Genomic DNA, 19,475 nt, shown 5'->3' with positions numbered 1-19,475 from the left:
ATTATTGTTTATTGAAAGTATGTGTATGTGTGTTATGCACTGGGCTAGATACTTCGCATATGTTTCATTAAAACAAAATCCTCTTTTGATCCAAACTCATCATGTAAGCATCCTCTTTCTATCCTTTTATAACTCTGTGTTACTTTTAAGGATTCGTTTTACACTACCAAAGTCTGATTTTTCTCCACCTAAACCTATTTCTCTTTTCATGTTTACTCTGTGCTAATATTGCTATAACATTCTCTACATCACCCAATCTCAAAATGTTGGAATAGTTTGATTCCCCTAGTTAGAAATCTCTCATTACTTTGAACTGGTATAGCATTTTTATGTTCCTTGATAGTACTTTTTCTTTTATAGTTATTTATATACTAACTGATCTTAGCTTTTCTATTAGATAGTAAATTCTTTGAGGGTAGGATAATAATATCGAGCACTTATGTGTCAGGCAGTTTACATTTATTAACTCTTATAGTCTTTCTTCACAATCACCTTTTCATCCTTTTATCTGGAGAGCACTGTTACCTTACATGTACTGATCTACAATATTTGGACAGTAAATATTTGTTGGATTAATAATTTATTTTTTTCCCATTTGAATTGTGGAAGTTATATTACAGTTTTTTCCATTTTTACTAATTAGATATCACTGCTTATGCTTAAATCTAGATTAGTGGAGTCTTTTTTATAATGTTTAAATTAATAAATTTATCCATAGTATGGTTAGATGTGAATTTTTTTTATACATGTCTGTGTGCTAGATCCTACTCTCTCTATGGCTTGACAACAGAATTTTTATCCTGAAATATCCAGAGTATTCTTAGCCTCGAACCAGTCTCTGGCCAGTGTTGATAAGGGGTCAGTGAGGAGGCAGCAGTGACCTACTGTGCTTGGAACGACTGCTCAGGGGACAGTTTCTGGTGATTCCCTAGTTTTGATAGATGATAAAGGAGGGTAAGTTAATTTCCTTGTAAAGGGAATACTGCCTTCAGAGAAAGCTAGGAACTCTTTTAGGGTTAGTTCAAGCAAGGGAGATCTACTTTCAGATTTTCAGTCTTCCTGAATTATCAATACCTGGTTCTAGTTGACACTTATTCTTCCCCCTGTCATTGATAGTGTGATAATATCCTTATAGTTGCCCTCCTCTGATGGGAATATTTTATGTAGGTATGGAGGTGACCAGAAAGCTGAAACCATTAAAGAGTCTCAGAACAAATGCAATTCCAAATTTAGATCTTATGCGTATTAGCAAAACTCCAGTATTCCATGGTGTCATTGATTAGAAACTAAACCAAATGGAACATCCTAAATCACATAAACCTTTGCAGCTATCAAAGTTATAAATTTGTTAAAATTCCTTCAAGCCTTATGCTGCAGTTATTCAAAGCAATTTATATCTTTTAGAAAGTCAAAAGCTATATTTTTCCTACCCTTTTAGTTTTTCTGCTCTTGCTATTGGGAAGTTGGTTTGAAGCTATTTTTTTTTTTTTTTTTTTTTGGAGATGTTTGAATTGGTAATTTATCCTTTTCCTCAGTTAGATAAGTGCTTGATCCTACAGATCACTTTCAAATATTAAAAAATCTATTTGTGTTCTGATGTACTGTGGTATTATAATGGACATGGTTATTGTTTCCTTACATGTATTTCTAGGGTGCTTAAATCATTTGGTTTTATTCATTTCTTCTTGCAGGTGGCATTCCACTTGGTAGTTAATAATTCTGTTTTTAATATATAATAATAAACTTTAACTAGATGTCTAGAAATTATTATTTTAGAGCTCAAGTTTTTTATAGTACTTTAGAGCTTTTATGAAATTAGTCTAGTTGAGAAAAACATACACCATTTTTTGCAGATATTAATTCAGTGTGTAGTGAAAAGTCTGTATTAGTCTGCTCAGGCTGCCATTAAAAAATACCATAGACTGGGTAGTGTAAACAACAGAAATTTATTTTTTCACTGTTATAGAGGCTGTAAAGTCTAAGATCCAGGTCTAGCAGTGTTTGGTTTTTGGTGAGAGCTCTCTTCCTGGTTTGCAGATCGCTACCTTCTAGCTGTGTCCTCCCATGGCCTTTCATCTGAGTGCTAGGAGACAGGATAGCGAGCTCCCCGTTAACTCTTTTTATAATGGCACAAATTCTACTAGGTCAGGGTCCCGCTTTTTTTTTATTACCTTATTTAACCTTAATTACTTTCTTAAAGGATTTATTACCAGATATAGTCACATTAGGGCTTAGGGCTTCAGTATGAATTTTTGGGGACACAAACATTTAGTCCCTAATAGGAACCGAGACTCAGGACTGTGAGTTCTTGAGATTTCACGCAAGTCACTTAATGCTGAGTTTCTTCACTTGTAATATATTGGATTTGTGTAGTACCCTGTCTACTTCATGGGGCCGTTGTAACTATTGAATGAAATAATATATTTAATAGCTTCCAATAATATATCTAATTATTTACAGAAATTAAAGAATTCTGTTACATGTGAGAGAGATGATGCCAATTATTAACTATCCAAATATAAGACCCCCGACAATAATAAAGTGTGTATTAAAATCAGAGAAGTAAACAAACATGATGATGATTCTCCAGAGCGCCAGGGCTCTTTTTATACAGAAGTATTGTTTCAGATATCTTTATAATTATTTTGTAATATACGTGCTTGTCAGTTGGACTTATGGACTGATATATAATAGATTCACTTCAATTTCTGATCAAAGAAAAATTTAATCTTGATAAAAGGATAAACTATTAATCTATTCAGTTATCAACTCTAGAATATAAAAAATATTGTTTACTTGCTAGAGCACAGAAAAAATTTTTATTCCTGTGACTATAATATCCACTGTACTCCAAGAACATGTAAATTTTAATTATAACCTAAAGAGTTGAATTATTGCTATCATTGCTGTTATAAATGGGAATAATAATACCTACCTACTCCACGGACATTTTTTTTTCACATGAGAGATGCAAGAGTACCTTGACCCCGTTGGTGGAGAGGCTCTATATAGAAATCCAAGATTTTATCAAATACTCTACATAGAGTCTTTATCAATACATTTATAAAGTGCTCACATAAATTTTTAGTCTTAGTTTGAAGTACCAATTTAGTTACGTGAATATTATTTTGTTAGATGGAATTTTAGATCTAAAATTCTTTTTTTCCTCATAATTCATGGATATTTATTGAACTTTCTAAATGCCTCTTTCTTGAGATGTTAACTAGATGTTAATTTCCTTAAAGGATCTCCAGAATTTTAACTATTAACCAACCAAAAGCAAAAATTTGGTTAGAAGTTGTTAGAAGTTTTTTATAAGGCTTTTGTCACAGTGTGGTTGAATATAAAAATAGATGTAAGACATTATAGCCTAGCTTAACATTCTGAGATTAGTAGAAGCTTTTGTCTTGTATTTAGTTCTATTTCAAGAGTCTCATGCTCTACCAACTGAGCTAGCCAGGCTTTAGATCTATTTTAAATGTTTATAATTTTTACATATTAACCTATCTTTTCAGTTTGTCTTCTAGTGAACTGAGTTTCTTCTTTTTAAAATTTATTTTCAGTTACAGTTAACATACAATATTATATTTGTTTGAGGTATAAAACATACTGATTGTACATTTATATATAGTGAATCCAATTTCCATTCTCATTCAGATAGAGAGGATTTCACCAGCATCTCTCTGTGTATAAACATATGCACCAGTATGCAGGAAAGGCATAATGATGGGAATACTTGATTTTGCTAATTCTTACATATCTTATCCCTGTTGTGAGTTGCTCCTCCGTGGAGAAATCTGGTACTATCATTTACAGATTACTAAAGGTTTTTTTTTGTTTTTGTTGAGGGAGAGAAGTAAAACAAGCTTCTTTTTTAGACAATATGGACTTCTGATTGCCTTACTCTCTCTGCAGGCAACTAGTGATCTGTATTTTGAAGGGTCCTTAAAATTTCATATCTTAGTTATGGTGATTATTTGACCATGCTCTAAATTTCACACATCTATTTTGCTTAACTGAATTAACTTTTTATACAAAACATTTTTTTTCCTGGGTCAAATACCAACTCTTCATCTTGGCTCAATTTGAAAACTTATTTGAGAGGCTTTATAGTAATTACATTTACTGATTAGTTGGAAGAATGTTTAGATATAGAATAGAAAAGATGAGACCTTTATTCTATAGATTTTAATGTTGCATTTTTATGATTTTGAAGTTATCTTTATATTAAACTTGTTTAGTGATACTGCTCTCTTTACCAAAGAAGGAATTCAAGTGGATAAACTTTGTTAAAAGTTAATGTATTATAGAAGTATACACTTGAAACCTATATAACTTTATTAACCAGTGTCACCCCAATAAATTTAATAAAATTTAAATTATTGAAAAAGTAAAAATTAATGCAGTTATTCTGGGGACCTATAAAATGTAATAAGAATTAATCATGCATAGATTCAGATTCATAAAGTAATTGTTTTAGGCGGTTTTCTTTTGGAACTTATCACAGTATATCTTATTTTATGAAATCTTTATAGTTTTCCAAGGAAAAGTTGTTTGTCATTATATTTTAAGTCACTCTTGTCTGGAAGACTTTTAATAGATTTCTGATGTTTATGACCTTCTGACGTAAAAACTTTCCTCCTTTAGATTTAAAATTTTCTATGATATTTTTAATATAAATACTAATTGTCATTTTTTTTTCTCACAGCTACATATCCTCCAATTCAGCCTCATCCTCTAATAAAACATCAGCAGATTCCTCTTCATTCACCACCTCCCAAGGTTTCCCATCATCAGCTGATACTACAGCAGCAGCAACAGCAAATTCAGCCAATCACACTCCAAAATCCAACTCAAGATCCACCCCCATCCCAGCACTGTATACCACTCCAAAACCATGGCCTTGCTCCTTCTCCCAGTAATGCTCAGTCACAGCATTGTTCACCAATTCAGAGTCATCCCCCTCCTTTAACAGTGTCGCCTAGCCAGTCACAGTCGGCACAGCAGTCTGTAGTGGTGTCTCCTCCACCACCTCATTCACCAAGTCAGTCTCCTACTATAATTATTCATCCACAAGCACTTATTCAGCCACACCCTCTTGTGTCATCAGCTCTCCAGCCAGGGCCAAACTTGCAGCAGTCCACTGCTAATCAGGTGCAACCTACAGCACAGCTGAATCTTCCATCCCATCTTTCACTTCCAGCTTCCCCTGTTGTACACATTGGCCCAGTTCAGCAGTCTGCCTTGGTGTCCCCAGGTCAGCAGATTGTGTCTCCAGCATCACACCAGCAATATTCAACCCTGCAGTCCTCTCCAATCCCAATTGCAACCCCTCCACAGATGTCAACATCTCCTCCAGCTCAGATTCCACCACTGCCCTTGCAGTCTATGCAGTCTTTACAAGTGCAGCCTGAAATTCTGTCCCAGGGCCAGGTTTTGGTGCAGAATGCTTTGGTGTCAGAAGAGGAGCTTCCAGCTGCAGAAGCTTTGGTCCAGTTGCCATTTCAGACTCTTCCTCCTCCACAGACTGTTGCGGTAAACCTACAAGTACAACCGCCAGCACCTGTTGATCCACCAGTGGTAAGCCCTTGGAAGCTCTTTGACTTTCTTGCTGTACTGAAAGTAAAAACGATTTTCTCCCACATTGTGTTGTATCGCTAGATCTACATGCCTATGAATTTAAAAAGCTTGAAATTTCCATCTGTTAGTGTCTGACGAACTTGTTGTATGGAAAGAAAAAAATTTGCTGTTTGTTGTAGTGTGGTTGCATGCTTGATAATTTGTGATGGTTATTAAAGTCCCGCGTTAATTTTATTACTATTTAAACAAATCCATCTGCTATCTTTACAGAGTTGATTTTTTTTCCCCAAGGGAATGCATTTGAACCAGTGTCATCTGCACAAAGTTTTTTCTCTTAAGGTGATTATCCTTCATAGATCCCTTCTGTTGGCTTGTATGTTCTTAAACGTATGGTTTATCTAGCTAACCTTTTTTGGTGGTATGCATTCTGAAGTCCTGGGCCATTAAGGTCTTTCATTTCAAGGTGGAGGTATGCTTGTATGATGTACATTTTTGGTAAAATTATATTTTATAATTAAAATTTTGTAAAAACATTTATTCTAGGAAAGAATCCAACTTTGCCAAAACATTAACTCTAAACCATCTTTTAGAAATATTCAACTTGTGATTAAAATTTATTCCCAGGGAAAATATATACTTAAAATATCTCTCATTTAAAAAGTAAAAAAAAAAATCTCAGTGGATGAACTGAATACTGAGGATGAAAAAAATCCATTGGAAGGAGTAAAAGTTTTGAAAAATTTATATTGTGGTGAAATTTACCAGAATAAACCTCTAAAAATGGTACATGTTGCCTGAAATGAAAAACGTTTTTCTTTAAACATTTTCTAAAGCACTTTTATAATTTATATAAGGTCTATAAATGTTTAGGGAGAATTATTAAATTCATAATTAATTTATAACTTAAGAAAACAGTTCTTAAAGAAGTTTTATATCAAACCTCACTGAAGAGATTTTATTACTTAAAGACTAATCACCATTAGCTCAGAAAGGAAGGGAGTTTGAAAGTCTATTCCTTAATGGGAAACATTTTGGTTCTCAAAATGCAAATTTATAAATTCTTTATTCTTTATTCAGACTGGCCTTAATAGGTGTAAAGAAGATTGAATTCCACTTCCTATTCACTTTTATTAAAAACAGAACTTGACAAAAAAATAATGGGCATCTAGAAATAAGTTTGTCATTCAATTATCTGTCTCCGTATTTTCTTTTAATGGAGTTTCAAAGAGTTTACAGTGGATATTGTAACATAAAAACATAGGTTTCAAAGTGTATAGTACCTTCAAAGAATCGAATTTATATTCTCACTTTCTAGTTCAGTGAATTGGTTTTTAACAAGAATAAAATTTTTCTGTATGCCTTGTTTTTCTAATTGTTTTTGTTAGGGTATACTTTGAAGGAACATATATGAGATAGAAATATCAAAACAAATGAAAGCTAAAAGTATTTACAGTCTTATTTTGTTACTTCTGTCATCTCTTAAAATTTTTAAAAATTTGTCACCCCATTTTTGGAAGTTGTTTTTTTTTCCCCCATGAAAATAACAACTTTAGCTTCTCTTTTTGGTATAGTCATACTTGCTATCAGTGTTTCCATGTTATCCTTCTTTTACTTTTCTTTGAATATCAAAGCCTATTTATTAAATTGTTATGTTTTTCTTTTATCACTTTTGATCAAATCTGTTTTTTTATCAAATGACATTTTATGAATTACACATTTCTTCACAGTTTCCTGGTTTTTCTCAGGTATTTAAAGTATAGTGATATATTTACTTAAGAGATGTGAAAATTCGAAAGTTAAGTGTGAATTATCAAAGTAAAATCAGTGTGTTTTTTAAAAAGATATATCTATAAAACTAAGATTTTTCATTTAGACGTGATAAGATTTGGTGAGAGTAGATCATTTAGAACTAATGTTCCATGGTTTATTTAAGAAAGGAAGACAGATAGGACTAATATACTTTATTGTTCCATGGTTTATTTAAGAAAGGAAGACAGATAGGACTAATATACTTTATCGAGGTTGATTGGTCAGGCATTCTAGTTTTAGAATAGTTGTAGTTATGAGCTAAACAAAAATTGTGATGCGCAGTTTTCTAATGATCTTGTGAGGTAAATCTCTACTTCTTTGCTGTATTTAATATTTTAGTTGTTGCAATTTAGGGTTTTTTTATGCTGATGATGCTGTCTGTGACATCTGTTTTTGCCTGCTTCTTTATTCATGAACTTATTTTGTCTTTACATGGGAGATTTGGAAGAAAGTGTGTGTAGTTAGGTTTAACTATAAAGAATGAAAAGTATTTTACAGTATTCTTTGATGGATTATTTCAGAATATGTTATTTGTGTTATGCCTCACATTATTTTTTAAAAACAGAATTTTATGCATGATCAGACTTTGATTCCTTAAAAGGTACTGTAGTAGGTGTTTGTAAAACTTGGGACAACATTAATATTAAAAAGTTTCAGCATTTTAAAAAAAGATAATGATCTTTGGAGGGAAAGTAATATCTAAAAAAAATGTGACACCTACACAATTGAACTGGTTGGTAAATCCATACTTGGCTAATTACCTCTGAATCAGAATTCTCACCACTCCCTTAAATTAAAATAATCAGTACTACAGTGGATGCCCCACTCGAAGGTCTTTGTTTCCCCCTTTAACTTCCAGGACATTTTTTTGGATGACTTTCCCTGTATTGGACATTATCATCATTTTTAAAAAGTTATCATGGACAGATATTAGCAATCATTGTTGCATATTAGCAATCATTGTTCCATTGCACAATAACAAACAACTACTATCACTTCTGGGGATCCAGACATAAGGCAAGAAATCTCTCTTGGAAACAGGCCTCCAATGCAGGGTTTTGAACAAATACTTTTTAAAATGTTGTCTACTTAGTAGCTAATCCAGATCACAGTTCTGGATATTATATTCGATATAAAATTAACAGTAACAATGAGACTTAAAATTTTTTTAAAAAGCAAAAGAAAAGATTACTTAGTAGAGGTTTAGAAAGTTAGGAAAGGTTTTTTTTTTTTTTTTTTAATTTTCACTGTTATCGGATATGCTTTTGTAGATGAAGTAGTAGTCCTTTTTCTAACATGGTTTATGTTAGTTTCAGAAATCTTGACATTTTTCTATTTGATTACATATACATCAAATCATCTAACTTTTTCAATTAAAAATGCACAATATTAGATAATCACTTAAAGTTTTTTGTTAAGTTTGTTTAAAGATTTTTCTTTTAACATTTATTAGAAATATTAATCAGTTTGGGTAAGTAATCTTAAGAATTCACAACCTTTGTACATTTAAGTAATAAGCTTTATATGTAAAAAGAAGGGAGGTGAATTGCTTTGTTGCAATTTTTTGTAAACTCTCATCTTTCAAAAATAATGGTTAAATAATGATAATATAATGAAATATTAATAAGTTAGTTATTTTAAGTTATGAGGTTCCTTTTCAGAGTGCTTTTGAGTCCATGTTTTCTTTTTAAGTATAATCTTTACCATTGGATAATAAAGTAATTAAGTTAAAGACTTAAAAACTTTCTTCTGTAAGTATGGAACAATATTAAAAAACTAAAATTAGTGTCTCAAGTGGTTTAGGATGGGATGTGTGTATATGTGTGTATTATTTCAAGGATAGATATTGTCTCTTTACCTGATTGACTTATAAAAAATCATTAGATCCTTGAGTAGATCAGAAGATTAAAGAAAAGATGTAAAGATATAATTGCATACATACTTTTTTCTAGGTACTCAGACATTACTTTTCATAATTCAATCTTTAATTTACATAAATATAATAAAGAGCTTGGGATGTATTCCTTTAGTCAGTATATTTCCTGATATGTTGTGTGTCATTTTGGAGATTTACTTAATGTGCTTTTGAAAAATAGTATCTGTTTTAATTTATGACATTTAGAAGTTAACAGAAACAATAGTAAATTCCAAGAATACATAAAATCAAAATATTTCTTTTAATTCACAAAATTAAAAGTATGGCTTGACTCGACTCACCTTTTTAGAACGCTTTAGTGAGTTGTAGCCTAGATACTGATCTACAACTTGCTTTTAGTAAAATATCATCAAGTATTAGGAAAACTTCATTTGAGTGAATTTAAAAGTTTTGTTTTCAATCTGTCATATAGTCATTTTGCCTTGTTTTTAAGTTTAAACATTTAGAATTTATTTTTTTTTAAACTAACGCCTTATTAAATGTATTTTTAGAAACATTTTAAGGTGGCGTGATTTGTCATTTGTAGGTCTATCAAGTAGAAGATGTGTGTGAGGAAGAAATGCCAGAAGAGTCAGACGAATGTGTCCGGATGGACAGAACCCCACCACCACCCACACTGTCTCCAGCAGCTATAACTGTGGGGAGAGGAGAAGAGTTGACTTCCGAACATCCTTTGTTAGGTGAGGGAATATCTAAGTTGAGGGGAATTTTTATTGGATAAATGTTAATAGTCGGAAAGTCTTTTTTCTTTCATGAGATATGGTATTAAACTAATTTGTTATGTAATTAATTGCAGGAAAGCATACATTAGAATTCAAGACTTTTTTTTGATGAGGGCTAATTAGAACAATTAATGAGGAACCACCAAAATGAAAAAAACATCATAGCCTTCTAATTTTTAGTGGTTTGTACAGATGTGTTTCATATGCCCATTCAGATTCATGTGTCAAGCTATTTCTAGCAAACAAATTGGAATAAATCAAAATTCTATCAAAAGATTTCAATTATACTTTCCAAAATCGCAGAGTGTTCTAAGTCATATCTGACATTCTTAATAATTGCTGTGATCCAGACTGAGTAAATGCTTTTCAGAGTGTTCTTTCCCAGACAGTACTTAAATTAAACCTCATTAATTCTTAGTGGAGACATGGATTAAAAAATTCTTGAGCTTAAAGCATTCAAATTCATATTCAATACTTCAGTGATACTTTTAAGTTCAAGTAAATCTTTTGTATATGCTCCTCCTTAAAATATCAAAGTAACTGTGAATCCTAGATATTTTACTAAAACAGTATGACCTCGCCCAGTGTCAGGGTCCTAAAAAAGGATACATTAGGTGACAAACTAGCTCACACTTTAAATATTTTCCGCTGCCAGTTTTAGTATAGCCCATGAGCTATGGATGATTTTAAATTTTTTACATGGTCGAAAAAAAGTAACATGTCATGTGAAAATTATATAAAGTATAAATTTCATTGTTCTTTAATAAAGTTTTTCACAACACATCCATGTTCATTTGTTCAAATATTACCTATGGCTGCTTTTTTTGCTACTGCAGCAAAGCTGTGTAGTTGCAGAGATAATATTCTCCTTTATAGAAAACTTACCGATCCCTGCTCAGGCTTTGTGTAAGTATTCTGTTTTTTCGAATATCTCTTGCCCCTTGTGATCATTCCAGGTAAGAAGAACCATTATGACAGGCATAGAAACAAATTGTAATGTGACAGTGACTTTGCTACCAAAGCAACACTTGCCCTCTATTCTTCAGTATGCCACATCTCTAACCCTTCGGTTCTTACCAGCTTTTATTCCCTTCCTACCAGTGTGAATCTCTGGAAAGCATAGAAGCAGGGAAATCAATTTTCTTCCAATTTTTTCCCCTCCTGAAAAATAGAAAACATTTAGTCAGTAAAATTATATAAAATGTTTAAGACAAGTTTTTGCCTTTGCTTATTCAAAGCAATACTTCAAAAGAGAGATTTTAAATATCTATAGTTTGAAATCTTTGTAGTTTCTGTATACTGGAAATGAATTTATGATGTTGCAGATTTTCTGGAATTTTGATTTAAAGACAGAAATAGCAGATTAAGCAGATTACAGTAATTGGATACTAACCTTGCATTATGACTTTAATTACCCAATAAGCATTACTAATGGTACTCAAAGGAAATTTAAACATTTTTGAAATACTGAAACACAAGAATGTCTTCACATTTTTTCCTTTCAGGGTATAGTCCAATATGCTGTCAAGCATATCCATCTGGCTAAACTGTCTTAAGTACAATGTAGACTTGAGTCTTCCTGTAACTTACTTCGTACATATTACTCTCCTATTGTATATAAGTGGGAAAAGCAGGAAGGTTGGTATTTAGAATAACTCTCATCAAATCATGAGATAAATTAATGTGCAAAAATTGAGGGACTATTTCCATCTAAGATTCAGTTTTCATAAATCACTGCTCTTTTAAATTTTTTCTCAGATATCCGTACTCATTGATATTCTCAGCTATCAGCTGGTTCTGTATTTCCACTTAAAGGTTTAGTGCTATTGAATGGGTAGGTAAAGTCTGCTACTAGGTCTTATCTTATTGTGGTCCTCAAGAGTTTGAGGAGGAGGTATCACAGTGATCCACCCCAACATTTTGCAATTGCCTGGTACTGCAGTGTTCTCCTTGACACATATAGTACCATTGAAGAGTTGTAAAAAAAACCCTCAAAGAACATTTGTACATGGATTTGGATTAGCCTTACTGCTTGAAATATAGGTGATGTGACCTGTGTAGTTCATTAAAATCTCTGTTTATTCTATGGGTTTCATGATCCCTATTTATCTAAGCATATTTTCAAAGTATCACTCCCCCCTGCTCCCCTGCCCCCACAGCCATTTGGAATATATAAACAAGAACATAGGGAATTTAATACCTATGTAGCTTAAAAATTCTTTTAATGCAACAATTTCAATATTTTTAAACTGACATTCTAGAACATATTCATGTCTTATGGGACAGTTCTTTTTAACCATGGTTGAAATGGCAACTGAGCAAGTTACTTCTTCTTCTGTAAAGTGAGGATAATAGTAGTTTTTATCTCATAAAGTCATTGTGCAGATTAAATGCAATCATAAATAAAAAGTTTTTAGAGTGGTTTTTTAAAGCACCGGAAATTAACTATTGTTGTTATTGATGATTATTCTTGAACTTTCATATCTGCCTGGACAGAATGCTAGAGATTAAAAAAATGATTTTCTTTTTTTTTTTCAGAGCAAGTGGAATTACCTGCTGTGGCATCAGTCAGTGCTTCAGTAATTAAATCTCCTTCAGATCCTTCACATGTTTCTGTTCCTCCTCCTCCACTCTTACTTCCAGCTGCTACCACAAGAAGTAATAGTACATCTATGCCCAGTAGTATTCCCAATATAGAAAACAGACCTCCACAGGCCATTGTTAAACCACAAATTTTGACCCATGTTATTGAAGGCTTTGTGATTCAGGAGGGATTGGAGCCATTTCCTGTAAGTAACAAGCAAATTTATATTTTTAAAATTATTCATGTAGCATTATTTAAAATTTAGTCTATTATTGCTAATAAAAAGCTTGTAGTTTTATTTTAGAAAACTTGTCATTCTTTTATCTAGAACTTATGTCTACACATATCCTTTATGTCTTCCTAATATATTTCTGGAATTTTATGCTAGCTATTTAGAAGTATAAACTAAGAAGAAAGTTTTCACTCTATAAGGATATCAGAAATTTTTATAGAAAGGTAGTTGGAAGTTTACTCCAATGAAATAAACTTTTCTATTTTTTCTTCTTAGGGGACTGAAATGACACCTAAGTGTATTTTTCTTTAAATGGTGTTTCTTGTATAATGTGATACTTTGGGAACTTTAACTTGAGTACAGAAAATAATAACTTCCCAGTGACCTAATACTTCTATGTTGCCCAGTTGATGGTTTATAATTATCAAATAGATTTTTTCATTATTCTTAAATCTCAGCCTTCAATCAGACTTTTAAATGCTTTAAAATGTTCACCTCAAAATGAAGCTGCCATATCTATCACTAGAAAGTCTTATAATTTGAGAGTAGCTATATATAATTTATATGCTATTATCAGAGATAAAACATTTTTCCTTAGAAAATAAAAGACAAGTGGCCAAAATCAAAGAAAACAAAATATTTATTTATTTATTTATTTATTTATTTATTTATTTATTATTTAGTTTATTGGGGGTAACATTGGTTAATTATGTACAATAATATAATTTTTAGGTGTACATTATAATTCGACATCTGTATATTCTATTGTGTGTTTTCCACCCAAAGTCCAGTTTCCTTCAGCTACTGTATATTTGATCCCCTTTACCCACTCACCCTAAAAATATTTTATTTTGAAGTCCTTAGAATTCTCTGACTTTTCAGATTCATGGGTAGTGAAGATATTGCATTGTGATAGTTGGTTGCTTATGTCTTCACTTTACTATGTGTGTATTAAACTTGGATCCCCTATGAGAATCCCGATTTACTGAGTGGAGGAAGTCTTTTCTCCCTAGTCCTCAGTGTTTGGATCCTGGCTCTGAGTTTCAGTCTTTTTGATCTTCATTTTGTTCATCTAGCAAATGGAGATTAATACTTTGCTCTTAGGATTGTTATAAGGATTAAATATGCATGAATTGTTCTGTGTAGTACCTGGCACTTAATAGCCAGAGCTGCTATTATCAGTTATTACTAGTGACAATTACAGGTTTTTTTTTAGATTATAAAAGTAATACATTTTTTTTTTTAGTGGAAAATTTTGGAAATGTACAGAAAAATCCCCATTAATAACCACGACATATGTTTTCATATGATCAAGATTATTATTTTATATAGTTCTGGTTTCACTTAGTATATCTTGAGCATTTATTTTCTCATGATTAATAGTACTTTGGAAACATTTTGAATAACCATGTTCCACTTTATGCACAACTATAATTTACATAATTCTTCATTTTTGTCGGACATTTAGGTTTCCACTTTTTCACTCTTCAAGTAGTCCTGAAAAGAGTATCTTCGTACATAAATTGTCCACATTCTTTAGTGTAAATTCCTAGAAATGCAGGTATTGAATCACATTACATATGTATTCGTTAGATTCAGTATATCTTACTAAATTATTTTCTGAAAAGATTATTTAAATTTATTCACACACCAGAAGTCAATACCTTTAGCAGCATTGAACTTTATGTTATTTTTCAGCAATAACTTATAAATTTTACCTGAGGCTTATTAAATTTACTAACTGAACAAAATTTAAAAGTTTATGGATGATTATTCTCTAAGGTTAAATGTAGCAATTTCCAGTAAGCTATTGTTCACCACATGTGGCAGATACTAGAGACTTAACCAGAATTCTTAAATAGAATTAGAGGTTCTATTTTTTTCAGATTAACTGAGGGTTCACTAGTGAATCAGTAAATATTTTTGATCTGGATTGTTTTAGCTGAAAACATTTCTAAAATAAGTATTACTTATGACTTAACCAAGTATACTGAACATAAGTGAATTTTTTCATTGATTTTAATGTTGATGTTTGCAAATTTTTTCATTTCTTTTTGTGATTACAGTGGATTTGGTTGCTGAACTAGGAATCAGGAGACATGAGTTCTAGTCTTTCAGTTTTTATAAAGAAATCACCTAAACACTTCGAACATTAGTTCCTATTTATTTATTTCTATTTAGTTATAGTTTGTATACAATATTATATTAGTTTCAGGTATATAATATAGTGATTTGACATTTATATACCCTTCTTGTGTGATCACTACACTAAGTCTAGCAATCATTTGTCATCCTGCAAAGTTATCTTAATATTAGTGACTATATTCCCATTCACCTTTTTTACCCATCCACCTCCCCCATCCCTTCTAACAGCCATCAGTTTGATTTCTGTTGTGAGTCTGTTTTTTGTTTGTTTTGTTTATTTTTTTATTTTTCTTTTTTAGATTACACATATAACTGAAGTCATATGATCTTTCTCTGACTTACTTCACTTAACATAATACCCTCTAGGTCTATGCATGTCATTGCAAAGGGCAAGATTTAATTATTTTTTATAGCTGAGTAATATTTCATTGCTTATATATACCACATTTTCTGTATCCATTCATTTATTGATAGATACCTATTGCTTCCGTATCTTGGCTATTTTAAGTAATACTGTGTTGAACATAGGCGTGCATATATCTTTTCGAATTAGGGTTTCAGATTTCTTTGGATAATACCCAGAAGTGGAATTGCTGAGTGGTATGGTAGTTCTAGTTGCATTTTTTTGAGGAACCTCCATACTCTTTTCTATAGTGGCTGTACCGATTTACAATCCCACCAACAGTGCACGAGGGTTCCCTTCTCTTTACATCCTCACCAACACATGTTACTGTTGACTTTTTGATGATAACCATTCTGACTTGTATGAGGTGGTATCTCATTGTGGTTTTGATTTGTATTTCCCTGATGATTGGTGATGTTGAGACTCTTTTCTTATGTCTGTTGGCCATCTGTATATCTTTAGAGAAATGTCTGTTCATGTCTTCTATTCATTTTTTGCCCTTATCTTTAAAATATACATAATAATGATCTATTCTGAGGAGATAACCCTACAAATAAAGAGTAATGTACATGAAAGATCTTAAAAGTTGTTGCAGAAGAAAAATTAAGGATACTGGGTAATCAAAATTTATAACTGATTTTTAAAGACTTTTTCTTAACTGCTTGCCTAAACTAGGACACTAGGTTCCATTTGACAAAGATTTTGAAGTATCCATATTGCTGATGATCTGAAATATAAAGTGTCTGTGTCCAAATTGCCTAACCACTTAATGAATGGATCTGATCAGTTGAACAAATAAATTATCACATATCATTCTTTTCAAAGAGGTTTTTAGAAACCAACTTATTGCTGAAAGTTTTAAAAATTATTTGATTTTATTCTTTTTCTTTTGAAGGTGAGTCGTTCATCTTTACTAATAGAACAGCCTATGAAAAAAAGGCCTCTTTTGGATAATCAGGTGATAAATTCTGTGTGTGTTCAGCCAGAGTTACAGAATAATACAAAGCATGCAGATAATTCATCTGACACAGAAATGGAAGACATGATTGCTGAAGGTTTGTGGATTTTTATTCCTCGCAGATTTTTCTCTTGGAAATATTCACTTTTATTCTCATATAATGCATTATTTGACTAAAATAATGAGAAATCTAACCAGACTTTTAATGGCCAAATAATCAAAATAGCGAGATTGGTATTAATTTGCATACTGTTAGTTTGACTTTTGAAAGAATGTGGGTGGGAAAGATTCCATTATATATAAAAATAATTTAAAAATTTATCATTGAAACAATTTTTCTGTCTTTCGAAGCAGACTTAAAAATATGACTATTTTAATGAGTCTGCTTAAAAATTTAGAGGTTCCATGGGTAGTTTGGTTTTAGACTTTCTATATTCTGATGTTTACTATCAGGTAGATATTATAATTGTATTAAGGATGTACTCTTCAATGAAGAGGTGATTAAATTTGTTCAAAGAGAAAAATACCACTAAATCTCCTTAATGTCAAGGAATCCTCTTTTTATAGACTTTTTTCTAATAGTGAATGTTCCATAAAAGTCAAAGTGGTGTACAAAATGACTGCAGGAAAACAAATACAAATAAATGCAAAAATGATATATTTTATCTTTCATTGATTCGGATCATGGCCTTGATCATGTTGTCAAGAGGATGGTTACTGAAGATATTCAGGCAGGTGACATGAATAGGAGTGATTTTGGAAAAACTATTTGTCATCTGTAGGATGAATGTGGAGATTTGGCATGTACTTGTAACAGTGGGAAGAAGAAAGAAAGAATTGATGGAAGACAAGGCAAAGGGTAGTGTAATAGGACAACATGCCAGACAAATTAAGGGAAAAGGAAGATTTAAAGATGATTAATCTATGCAGTGAGCAGTAAATAAGCCATAGAGATCTAATGTACAGTATAACAAATATAGACAACAGTATTATACTACAGTCATCAAAGTTGCTAAGAAAGTAAAACTTAATTATCCCAACAATTAAAAAGAAAGAATAATTAAGTAAACTGATAGAAGTAGTAAATACTGTTACAACAGCAATTATATTTAATATGTAAGTTATCAAATTAACATGTTGTATACCTTCAGTTTACAGTGTTACATGTTAAATATATTCAACAAAAAGGCAATAGCTATTTCATAGTGGAGAAATTTTTACATAAAAAGTGCCAAAAATTTTTAAATAGTTCATAATTTACCAAGGTAATTTTATGATGTGTTTCTATTGTGTATTTTGGTATTTATGTAAGTCCTATAGGGTGAAATGGTGAGGTAACTTATTTAGTGGCTGTAGTTTTAGTAGTATATTCAGTTTAATTCAGTGTAATGTGAGGATTATTCTCTTTTTAAAGAGTAAACCATCTTTCTGTTTGGACCAGTTTATAGCCATAATCTACAACCAGTAGATTGCGGTTTACCAAAATATCTATGTTTTCCATGATAAATCACACTGATCATGGTTTCTGTCTCGCCTTTTTTTTTTTTTTTTTTTTTACTGCTGATCCTCAAGTGAGCTCAGATCTTTAGGAGAATGAAAAAGTAACTTTCTCACACAAAAAAATTGGGGACCTTTATTAGAGTCTATATTTTTGGCCACGTCATTAGAGACCCAGAATAATATTTGATTAAACAGAATAGAAATTTAATTTTCTCTAATATAGCCCAAGAGTAAGCTGTCTGGGGCTCCATGATGTTGGGCACCTAAGCTCCCAGTGTCTTAAGGCTCTGCCATCCCTAGAATGTTGCTCCCATTTCCAAGATAGTTCATCTTCATGATCACATTCTAATCAATGAGACAGGAGAAAGGGTACCACATGGAATTTGCAAGCATTGCCATTCATATGTCATTGTTCAGAAATTGGCCATATCTAGGGCAGAAACTAGTTTTTATTCTTAGTGTCCACTTTCCTAGCTAAAAATTAAGATTCTGTTACTGTGGGATAAAAGCGAAGAGTGGATATTGGAGAATTACCAGCTGTCTCTGCCATAGAATCCAGTCTTTATTAGCTAAAGCAACAGTTTTTAAACTTATTTGCCTGTGTAAATTTTTATTCACAAATGTTAGAGTAGCCTTGTGTTTAACCAAATGTGTTAAAATTCTGATCAAACAGAACAGAGATTTTGGAATCTATTAACGTTCTGCTCTTTATGAGAAATAAAACTGATATTCTATTTTCATTAGATTTGTTAACCTTTAGACCATACTTGTTTGGGATCTATCTTCCTTCTCTTACTAGTAAAAACATTTCTTTCTTCTTCATAAGGTATTTTATCAAGTGTCGCATATTGTTTTTTCATTAATTAAAACTTGAAATAGAGCTTTAAGTATAGTCTGAAAATGGAACCTACTTTGGGAATGGAGTCTTTGGGGCTGAATTGGTGGCAGTGGTGGTTGAATGAGAAATTCTGTCTTTAGTATAGGCTTTTCAAGGTCAGGTCAGGGTACATGCTTAACAAAGTTAAAACAGTACTCTCAGAAGTTAGGACATCAAGTCCCAGGAATGTATTAAAGCCTACAGCTGTATTAAAGCCATCTCTAGGTTGTTGGAAGGAGCAATTTTTATTTTACCTGTTTTGAGACTATTTCTTCCTCATTTCTACTAAATAGATGACTTTTTCTTATGAAGTTAGTCTTGAAAATTTCCTTAAAATGATCACTTGCCAGTTCATGATTTGATCAGTCATGACAATGTATTTGGATATCCCTTGGAACTTCAAATATTATTTCACAGCATGTTTTTTAGTAGTTCTTGCTGCCTTCATTTGGCAGCAAGATTTAGTACTTTGCCATTTCCTTCTTCAATAACACTAGGGTAATATGAGTGCTTGAACTTACTGATATTGAGTATATGTTATCCAGGTCTACATTTGAGAGTCCCTTTCTTCATCTTAACAAGTCTTGGTTAAATAAATAGCAGAGGAAAGTACCTATGGAGCTCACAGCCACAAGTTTTAGTTAGTGGAGTGCTTTTTTGCATATTTTCTTATGACTTGGGATAGAAATTATGAGGATGCAAGAAAATGGGAAAATATGGTGGTTTTAA

At 31.8% G+C, this 19,475-nt stretch overlaps 1 protein-coding gene across 16 annotated transcripts in view; it reads left to right on the top strand.

The window, feature by feature from the left end:
- Positions 1-19,475, top strand: part of PHC3 (polyhomeotic homolog 3) — a 104,947-nt gene that overhangs the window by 52,306 nt on the left and 33,166 nt on the right. For 12 of the 16 annotated variants that reach the window (XR_001594758.2, XR_004950511.1, XR_001594760.2 and 9 more), the window contains 5 exons: positions 4,709-5,580; positions 5,872-5,919; positions 9,852-10,005; positions 12,586-12,836; positions 16,307-16,466. Coding sequence is in view for 11 of the 16 variants with exons in the window: in XM_016127527.2 (XP_015983013.2) it covers positions 4,709-5,580; positions 5,872-5,919; positions 9,852-10,005; positions 12,586-12,836; positions 16,307-16,466 (1,485 nt within the window). In the remaining 5 variants the exon portion in view is untranslated. The remainder of the gene's footprint in view (positions 1-4,708; positions 5,581-5,871; positions 5,920-9,851; positions 10,006-12,585; positions 12,837-16,306; positions 16,467-19,475) is intronic. The other 4 variants (XR_001594759.2, XM_016127519.2, XM_016127525.2 and 1 more) reach the window with 1 other exon arrangement.

Source organism: Rousettus aegyptiacus, unplaced genomic scaffold, assembly GCF_014176215.1.
Source record: "Rousettus aegyptiacus isolate mRouAeg1 unplaced genomic scaffold, mRouAeg1.p scaffold_m13_p_4, whole genome shotgun sequence".
Classification (NCBI taxonomy): Eukaryota; Metazoa; Chordata; class Mammalia; order Chiroptera; family Pteropodidae; genus Rousettus; species Rousettus aegyptiacus.
Note: the sequence above shows the minus strand (reverse complement) of the source record. Positions and strands in the feature narration are given on the sequence as shown.